The following is a 10,431-nucleotide window of genomic DNA, read 5'->3' on the forward strand; positions in this document are numbered from 1 at the left end:
AAATAGAGTATCGCATTGCACAAAAATAAAACGAAAAAATCATTGAGGTGTTATAAATTAAATGCAACACTAAAATCTCAATTTCTTGAGCGCCACATTGGAACGTGAAAGCCAGCTAACATCCCATCGTACAAGATTATACGCCTCCAGACCGTCTTATTAGTGTACAACTGAACAATATTTTTTACACTAAGAGAGAGGGTAGGCTTAGCTTCACAATGGGCCAACAATAATATAATAGGCTAGCAATAATATGATTGAAATTTGCTTTTGGCGAAAATCGAACCTAAGACCTCTCACTTATAAGTGAAGAGGAATACCACTAGACCGTAGTACCAAGTGACTGGTTTCACGTTGAGTTCAGAGAAATTTCCAATTACTCACACAAACCATAAGCATTGCTTCTTCATTAATTATTTTTCATCAGTAAACAACTCCAGTAGCTCATAAACTCAAATGCATGACATTACAAGACAACAAAGACTCACGGTTGTTTCTCAAGTGGAAATTTCCATCTGACATTGTTCTCAACCGAAATTTTCCATCTGATATGCAAAATTCAACCAATTCAACTCTTGATTCACAATTCCACGGTTTTAAAGCACTGATTGATGGAACACAACTTTTGCAGCCGAGTATACCAACTTTGCATCATCTGCATCCAAACAAATTGTATAACAATCAGTATATACAGCCTCGCATCAAATAATTGAACCTCTTTCAGTCATGCAAAACTGCCAAAAGTTAAATGTGTTTTTTTTCTTTTCTGAAATCCCATTACACGACATCATTTGGATGAATCTCAGAAACGGGGTTCACAAATTTGTTTTCCAACTTATTTATAATGAGATATATCATCTGTTTGTCATGTGAATGTGGTAGCTAAGATCTCAAGCATCACATGGATAACTGCGGTGATTTCATGGTAGCTCGAAATTCTGAAATTAGGCCACCTTATTGTCTTAAGCTTCCCAGCAAACATGTAAACTGAATGCGATGGGAAAAAATATGAGCGCCAATCCATTTTGAAACACACATTATTTACTCTGTATGCAAAATACAGCTTCAAACTCGTACCTGCTATTGCGGCCAGATTAAGTACACGAGGCACATTGGTCTCTGCCTCAACTGCAGCTTTGGAAGCTGCAATACCAACTGCTAGACTTTGCATGACATCTAAACCTGCACAAATGGAAGCAACAGTCCCCCCAACCAAGCAATCGCCAGCTCCTGTAAGCCTTACCACCGATGCAGGAAGTGCAGGAAATTGCACAGCAAAGAGAAACGAGCTTTTGTCAGAATCTAAAGGATTTGAGAACGCACTTGATGGACAACTTGCAGTCACAGTGTTAAACAATTCCGCATTGGAAACATTTGGTTTGTTTCCCTTGCAAACAGTTCTCATGAAGCTTGGCCCTCCTTTAGAGCATAAGAACACTCCATCTGAACCAACGGTCACAACAACTATTTTGATACCTTTCTCTAGCAAAACCCAGACCGCGGGTTTTAGCATATGGAACAAAGTTTCGGTTGAGCATTGATCCCTTTCAATTGGAGAAAACACATTTCCACCGGATAAAGCATTTGCCATGGCAACAAGTTCATCCTCGTTGGGTGAAGCAAAACTTACCTGTACCAAATGATCAGCATGTTAGCCGTTGATGAGGAAAAAAAGCAACCCTGGAAATATAAAGATTACACTTGGACCAAGCATAAAATCTGTTTTTATTATTTAACCTTAAATAACTGTATGCATGTTTTGATAAAAGATGCCAAGGGGGTTGGATCCAATTACCCTACAAACAGCATGTTTATACAATGAGATCATCTCTCTGAAATTTTGTTGAGATTAAATCCTGTACAAATGAAGGGAGGGGGAAATGCGGATCAGGACCCTTTCTTCCATACCGCACCTCCCAGCAAGAAAAATAGACTAAAACGGTATAACACTGCGGACTAGAAAAAGGGAGTAACCAATCCCAAAATGAGCTGGATATAACATTTAAGAACATTAATTGCTAAATGTGAATGTAAGTGCAAAAGCATAACACTCACATACTTGGAAATTGAATTGATTCTTCTAGATTTTGTTACCGATACAGGCTCAAACCACACTGGAATTTTAGATTCTGCTGCCACTGAAAGAAACCCAAATTAAGAGAGAAGATAAACATTTGGAATAAAAGAACAAAAAAATTTGTAATTACTTTTGAGCCAAGAAATGAACCAATGATAACAGCATACATATATATACATGTATGTATATTGTATATCAAATGAGTATGTATGTGTGGGTGTGAGTTTTGTGTGTACAAGATGGTAGAATTACATTGGCAAGAAGCTTTTAGAGCAGAAAGATTCAGGTTTGCATCAATCATCAACACTGGAGCAGAGCGTATACTGTATTTAAACTGTTGGATCCACTCGGGCGTCAGAAACTTTTCCTGTGCCATGGTCATCATGTAAGCAAAACAGCTTCTTGTAGAATTTATAAACTTTTCTCTACTTTTCCAATTTGACCGTTGTCATAAATAAGCAACTTATTTAATTGAAATTGTACTTACGAGAGCTTCTACACTCGCAACACCAGCGGCCACCTCCCCATTAACATCAAGTACGTTGCACACAACAGGAGTCTCAACATTTTGGTGCCTCAAAATGCCTACTCCAAAACCATCATTACAAATTAACATACTACTAGGAACTGTAAACATATTTTTTATCACTTCAAGATGAAGAGAAAAAGGCACAAAAACTTGATTGTAGTTTATCCCTATGAGACATGCACACACGCACACACACCGGAAGATAAGTCAAACTGGCTATATAAAATATTAAAAAAAAAAAAAAAAATTCTTTGCAACCTAGAGTTATTACTATATCAAAAGTCAGTGTAGGTGAAAGATAAAATTTCAAACATAATAGATGACCTTCCATAGATAGCCTAGAAGACTTCCAGTGCTCCAACAATAAGTTTCCTAGTAACATAGAAGCTGTCAGTTTCACAAGTCACGTGCTGAACAAAAATCTTGATTATGGTGCAAATATAAAGTTCAGAGAAACAGTCACAGCCTAGTGATTAAGCCTATCAGGGAAACAAATAGAGATATTTTGAGGTTCACTTGTTAAAATTCAAATACATTAATATTTCCAATTATTCTTATCAATCCTAAAATCAGATTTTGGAGTGAATAGAATGAGCACTCAAATTTGTCTTATGTTCATATCGTTCCTGAAATTACCGGAAAACTAGCATCCCTATATTATGACTAATCAAACATGTCAGATGCGTATCCCAGCCCCAAAAGCCTCACTTGATATTTTCCTACAAAGCATCCAAATAATTGTCATGAGTTTTCACAACCTCTGGTTCAGGACGAGACCTACATGTCTTGTACTGAGATTGGAAAACCATGATTGTAACGTCAAATAAAAAAAAGGTTAGAAGATCACCTGCCATGTCAAGGCCCAAGGCGCTTATCATGAAGGGCTTAGCTCCTAGCTTTGACATGCACTCGGCAACATTCCTTGCTACCCCTCCTAATACATAGCTGACCTGAACAGATAATTCCCACAGGTAAGCATTGGCAAATAAGTATATCTAGTAAAAGCACTAATCTTTCCAAATTCTAGACATGCCAGAAACCGTCTCTATGTTAGCAGGGGAAAAAAATTACTTGATCCTTTAAAGCTACAATTGGGAAAACTAGGAATTCGGGTATAGAATTTCAAAGGGTTAAAATACTCAATCAAACACAAATGAAAACTTCCTTTCCCCCTTGAGCATTGATCATTTTATAAGCACAAGGCGATATTTTCACCACAGTGCCCTAGCTAACCGACATAACTCATGTCTACTGGTCATTTTACATTCAAAAGGAAGGGACTTGGAGCACAAAATCCTTTTCATTCATTACTTCAAGTTCTTTAATAAAAGTGGAATCTCAAATACCAACCAATGTAGTTTACCAGACACAAATAAGAAGACAATGTTCGATACCCGATTCAAATTCACACAAAAGAAAACACTTAATATGAAAAATAAATTCAAATAAAAATTTGTGGGAAGTAAAATTAAACTAACAAATACCTTGCCAGGAGTGGTGGTTCTGGGATTTGAAGGGATGGAAGGTGTGGCATGAATGTCCAACACCATGCCTCCTATCACCACAGCCTCTGACCCTTCACTTTCCGGTTTCCCATTACTTAATAACACCGCCTACCAATTATAATTCATCAAATACAGCATTCTTTTGGGTTTTTTTTTTTTTTTTTTTTTTGTTTCAGTTTTTCAGCAAATTCAGCAAAATACAACCCAAAAACTAAAAGTAAATAAAAAAGGAATTCAATCCTACCTGTTGAAGGCCATGGTTAGGTTGAGGAGGTTGCAATAGAAGGTGACGAGAAATTGAATCCAGTCGCCTCTGTGCACTGCTTTCCTCCATTGTTGCTGTGTAGGTGTATCTCCAGGCGACTTCGTAGAGGGACTTCCACTGACAACAATTCTTTCGGCTGACATTTTAAGAAGCTCAAGTTTAGTTAAAAGCCCAAACAATTTGGGCCCAGCTTTGTGCATGGGCTATGTTTTCTGTTGTCCCGACTCTTTTCGAGAGTTGCTATGAACCCCATAGAATTTAGGGCTGGTTTGGTATTGCTGTGCTTTGAAAAAAAACTGCTTCTACTGTGCTGTGAGAATAAGCAGCTGTGAAATAAAGTAGCAGAGTGTTTGGTAAACTTTTTTGTAAAAGTGCTTTTGAAAAAAAAAAAAACAGTATTAGAGTGTTTGGTAAACTTTTATGTAAAACAAATGTGAAAAAAAACCGGTTTTTCAAAGCTGGGTTTTGCAGCTTCTTGTTTTTGGCTTTTTTTCATCCAAAACTGTGAAAAAAAAGCTGAAGCTGAGTGTTTACCAAACACAAAAACAGCTCCCAGCTTTTTTTGATAGCAGCTTTTTTCAGAATCACCTCAGTACCAAACTAGGTCTTAGTCTACACCAAGTACCCAAAATTTGTTCTTTTTGCCCTTTTAAGTTTTTGACTCTGCTACTTAATACTATGATCTAGTGGTATTCTTCTTTACTTATGAATAAGAGATATTAGGTTTTATTCTCGCCAAAGGCAATTGATGTCCTCTTCTACCATGGTTGGGCCACTAAGCTAGGGGCAATCGATGCCCTCGTCGCGACTTTAAAGATATAGTTCTAGTTTTACAATGTGATAAGTTTCGGTATCTAATTGTTATGATCAACTGATTCTGTGGCTTAACCTTAGTCTTTCATTGCTTAGTGCAAATTATTTTGTTGTATTAAAAATAGGATAATACTTACATTCTTCTCTTGCGAATAACATATCTTGACTGTACAAATTTTATAATCCAGAACCATTTAATTTTTTTTATTCTTCATTTGAAGATCACCCTAAAAAAATCATTTCAATTGGAGTGATTTAGTCATTTAAATGTATAAAAAAAATTGACGGTGTAGAGATGGTCTTCAAATTAAGATTAATTAGTAGAACGGTTCAGATCTTTAATTTTATTCCATCATTATATGTTATTTGCAAATTGAATATGTGCATCCCCACAATGCAAGTATTATCCTTGAAAATAAAGGTGCCATATTTGAGAAGTTATGGAAAGATTTGATGATTAGTGTAGTGGGTAATTAACCAAAGAAAATATGTAATTGGCAAATTTGGGCTTTAGACAATAACGAAGGGTAAATTTGGGTCAGGCTCAATTCGATCAAGCCTAAAGAAAAGGCCACAAACAGATTGGAGACCTAAATGGCCAAGTAATATTTTTAGTATAAGCAATATTACTTCAATTGAGGGGAGAGTGAGGATTTGAATTCGAGTAAGGTGGAAGGCCCTCATTATTATGATAATTTATCATATGCAACTTTTGGCCTTTAGTAGAATAAGATTTAAAAACGAAATCTCAATTAATATTACGAAAAAGAAATATTACTAAAACAAATAATGGTTAGTAAAACGTAATTAAATTAATTTGTTAGGCACGTGTTTTGTAGATTCATCTAGAGAACAAATAAACAAGAGGAGAAAGTTGCTTGTGAACTCCTTTTTGAAATATGTCCAAATACATCTACAAACGGCACTCCTTCTTTTTGACATTTCATTTTGGGTCAGTATTATCTTATTTAGTTCTAACACTTATCACTTATCATTTAAGGAAATTCACAAATATACACATAAAATCTGCTTCCAATTAAGTGCTTATCCAAACCGACCAAAATAAGTTCTTATACAACGGCCAACCCGGCCGCTTTGTAAACAGTACATGCATATATCGTCACCCGATATCCACGTCTTTAGGTGCTCCTTATTATCAATTGGATTTGGGATTAAGAACCTAAAAGTTATTTTGACTTCCATTTAGCTGATGGTGATCCCAAAAGGATGGCGATGTATACACTGACAAGCATTATTACAAGGAAAATTAAAGGTTGAAAAAGAAAAATGCGCGGTGGCCTGTTTACCAGATATGATTAAGCAAATGAAAAGTAGCACTGATTTTGTTTTGGTTGTCGACCAAAGCATACTGGCTGCAATGAAGATGTCCTAGTTCTATAAAATTAGTGACACACTAAATATTAATTAGTGATCCTCTTCATAGAGCAAATAGTTGTCACTTTGTCAGTTTCACAAGTCATGTGCTAAGCTAAAAATTGTGATTACGGTGAAAACTCACAAAAATAACAAATCAATTGGAGAAATAGTAAGATAAAAAAGAAGGTTAATATTGATCAATTGAAACTTAGGGATCAAAGTGAGGAGTTGCGTCAATGTCAGAAAACATTTGCAATTGAAACCCGCATAAATTCATGTGTTAATATTCCAATGAATTGAGGGCAGATATAGTATTATCAATCTTAAAACCTGACTTGGAGTATGAAGTGATTGTAATGGACACTCGAATTTGGAGTATGTTAATTCATGTTACAACTCATATAACTGGATGATTAATCAAGCAAGTATGTCATTAGAGTATCCGAGTCACCAAAGCATTACTTGGTATTATCAATTAAGTATCCACGAAACTATTTGGAAATTCACAAACTTGTACTCATGAGGGGATATGCATGGATCTTTCAGAGGTGCATGATTCAGTAATCCACTGAGGGGGATTCTTAGTTCAAGCCCACAAGCTTGGCAGGCTTGGACCCGTGTGTCCAGGCTACGTTTGGTGTTGCTCCACACTCTTGAGTGCTTATACTTCACATTTTTCACCCCCAAATTCAATCGCTCCACCTACATCGTTTAAGGTTATATCATCTTTCCAATTTGGAGCATGTTAAACCACATAAGTGACCATAATTGAGTATCAAACTCGTCAACCATGCAGTTGAAACTTGAGATCTTCTCCTTTTAGTGGAGACGAGTATCAAACTCGTCAATCATGTAGTTGGAACTTGAGATCTTTTACTTGTAATGGAGCCGAGTATCACTAAATCATAAAGGGAGATCAAAATAGTAAAAGGCAATGTGAACAAGTTAGAATGTCATTAAAAGACTCTCGTGTTCTTTTTTTTTTTTTTTTTTTTTTTTTTTTTTTGTAATATTGGTTATGCAAATGACATTGAGGGAAGGGAGAGTCCAACATTGGAGCTTAAACGAAAGGATAACTCTCTTCACAAGTTGAACAGTTGTGAACTACAAGTCGTATTTGAAAAATCAAATGAAAACCTACCAAAATATTAAGATCAAGATTAGGCAAAGAAGAAGAGAGTCATAATATTAGGCACATGCTGTTCAATGGGATTTATTTTAAATAAAAAACAAACAACAAGAAAAAACTGTTTGTTTCTCTGTGTCCAAATACATCTAAACGGCACTCCTCCTTCATTTTTCACAATTTTTTTTTTATTTGTAACAAAATAATATAAAAAGTAAATAATACTAGCAGTTATCAATTAAGTACATTTACAAATATCCACAAAAATTTGATGCTAAGTGCTTATACAAACCCCCACCTGGCTGCCTTCTAGACATTACATGCATATTACCCATTTAGTGCACTTTATACTTTGGAAAAAAAGTTGTCAACTAGAAAAATCCCGACTGAGAAATAATGTAATATTTTCAGTTATTAATTAAATTACAAATTTACAACATGGAATTAAAGAGGTTGGAAGGTAGACCCAAGCATGAATCTGGTTATTATGAAAACCTGTCCTTGTTCTTTGGAACTGGATCCCCTCTTGAGCATGGGGATCAGAGTCTGCTAAGCAACCCATCTGAACTCTTGAAATTTGATCAAACGACTACAAACAGAAGATCTCTCTAAAAATTATAATAATTACAGCTGTTGAATCAAATTTTAAAGGTTTATATGAGCTACTTAGCAAGCTCTAGTCCTCACGCTCAGGAGGGGATCCCGTTCCCTTCTTCTTTCAATTTGGTCACACATTGCATCAACGTCGTACACTTGGCAATTAAATTGACAACACGAGTATGGTGGTGACGTACAATCTTTGAAATTGGTGACGTACAATCTTTGAAATAAACTCATCTTATAGTCAACAAAAAAATCAATTGGATTAAGAACTAGAGTTTTTGGGGCTGAAAATTCTTAAAGAAAAGTCTGCAATCAATCTCACTATTGTTTTGCCAATCTGTACACATAAGTGTGTAATCTTGTCAAGTCGTCCAAATTTACTTAGACATTTAAGGAAGTTGAAGCCACGTCGTAAAATTAATTGGCAATGATAGGAGATCGATTACTTATAAATGTATGTAAAGTTTCTTAATTATTCAATATGGGACAATGTTTAACATTCACCCACGTCCCCTTATGTATAGTAAAACTCCAGTCAAACACACGAACAACACATGCACGATGATGCATAGTATATGTGATCAATAAGCTTTATACATGCACTAATCTAATGTGATACCACGAAAACAGCTTTTGTTCCACCTAAAAATCAATTGAAAATTCAAGAACAGTCATTCAACTTTTCTAAGCTCATACAAAAGTTTCGTATAAACCAAGGTAAGCCAAACAAAGCACATCCTCACAAAAATTAATTTATACAATTTTGTTAGGTTTTTTCTTTTCCAATATGATACGTAAACTATTCTAATCTATGTTAAGAATAATTCAAGTTTGAGTGTAAGAGAGTATATACACGGATGTAGCCAACTAACACAATTCAAATTTTCTATGTACTTTGTTAGTTGGCTTAACTTGATTTTTAAGAGGTTTAATTTTATGACTAATCAAGTTATAAACTTGACCAAATTCATACACAAACACTACCAGTGGTGAGTCAGATTGAAATAATTAACTCCAATACCAATTCTTATCCAAACCAACCCAAAACCCATGATTTCCACACCTACTCATTTAGGCACATATATACACTTCTGACTAAAACTCAGTAGAAAGTCACCGTTTATTAACCGTGAACTGACGCTTTTGCCTCTGTTTTACTGTTCTATCCTGTTTAATTTTTTTTATTCTACACTGTAAAATTACTAATATGCCCGTATAAGACACGTACGGGTCAAATAGTACTCAGTTCTTTGCTGTCGTTTTCTCCTCTGACACCTATGGGACCATGGGACTCCGCAAACTAATTTTATAAGATTCCAAACACTTGAACATATGAGAAAGAAAAGAAGCTAGCCGAGGAAAAGTCCTTCCATGATGCCAATAAGTCAAAATGATCCATCACATGCATCTTGGCGTAATGGTCCCAAAAGACTAATTAAAATACCGTGGGAGAGTCCAAGTTCAATTGATAACCACGAGGACTTGAAAAATCTATAAAAGCATGGATTGACGCACTGTCCCCGGTTAATTTGGAATTTAGTTTGAAAAGCCGGCATACCAATATAATTTTCTGAAAAGCAGGGAAAGAATTATTGCAAGAGAGAACATGAGGTGGAGAGTTGCAGCAATCAGTTTCAAACAAATGTCTTGTTCAGTTAATTTCTTAAAATTCCTAGTTCCTACAGTGAGTTGGTTCTTGGACTTACTGTGTAATGTATTAGTATTTCAACCACGTATATTTTTTATATCTTATCTTAGAGATCATATCTGTCAAAACTCACTCGAATTCAAAACTATATCACAATTACATTAAATTTGGTGTTTTCTTTATATAGAACCGTGTTCGTCTATTTTTTCACTACAAATGAATATTTTTAATGTTTTGCAAGATGAATGCCTACAAAATATAGATAGTTTGGATCGTTAAAATATATTATGAATTAGTGCTTACAAAATGAGTGTCTTCAAATCCTAAATTATTTATATATATACATATATATATATATGTATGTATGTATATAACTGTAGCCAGCATTACCTTACGCAGCACGTATTCTAGGCCAATGATATGTGTGATTCTTATATATATATATATTATAAAATCAATGTGGCTTGTATGGCATGAGCTCCATGAAA

General features: G+C 35.2%; 1 protein-coding gene across 1 annotated transcript; it reads right to left on the reverse strand.

The window, feature by feature from the left end:
- Positions 1-376: 376 nt before the first annotated feature.
- On the reverse strand, positions 377-4,479 carry LOC103964419 (pseudouridine kinase). Its single transcript, XM_009377350.3, has 9 exons — positions 4,356-4,479; positions 4,091-4,219; positions 3,454-3,556; positions 2,931-2,978; positions 2,565-2,662; positions 2,330-2,444; positions 2,056-2,138; positions 1,078-1,630; positions 377-655 (listed from the first exon to the last, which is right to left on the reverse strand). The coding sequence occupies exons 1-9, from the start codon at positions 4,443-4,445 to the stop codon at positions 597-599; spliced, it is 1,278 nt and encodes a 425-aa protein (XP_009375625.2). The 5' UTR covers positions 4,446-4,479; the 3' UTR covers positions 377-596.
- Between the last annotated feature and the right edge of the window lie 5,952 nt (positions 4,480-10,431).

This window comes from the organism of the source record quoted next, unplaced genomic scaffold, assembly GCF_019419815.1.
Source record: "Pyrus x bretschneideri cultivar Hongxiangsu unplaced genomic scaffold, Pyrus_bretschneideri_v1 Contig10, whole genome shotgun sequence".
Lineage (NCBI taxonomy): Eukaryota > Viridiplantae > Streptophyta > Magnoliopsida > Rosales > Rosaceae > Pyrus > Pyrus x bretschneideri.

Coding starts and splice junctions, on each gene's coding strand:
- LOC103964419 (XM_009377350.3), bottom strand. CDS start 4,445: ATGGAGGAAAGCAGTGCACAGAGGCGACTGGATTCAATTTCTCGTCAC. Junction 2,445..2,564: donor TTGCGAGTGTAGAAGCTCTC/GTAAGTACAATT, acceptor ACCATGGCACAG/GAAAAGTTTCTGACGCCCGA. Junction 1,631..2,055: donor TCAATTCAATTTCCAAGTAT/GTGAGTGTTATG, acceptor CATTTGGTACAG/GTAAGTTTTGCTTCACCCAA.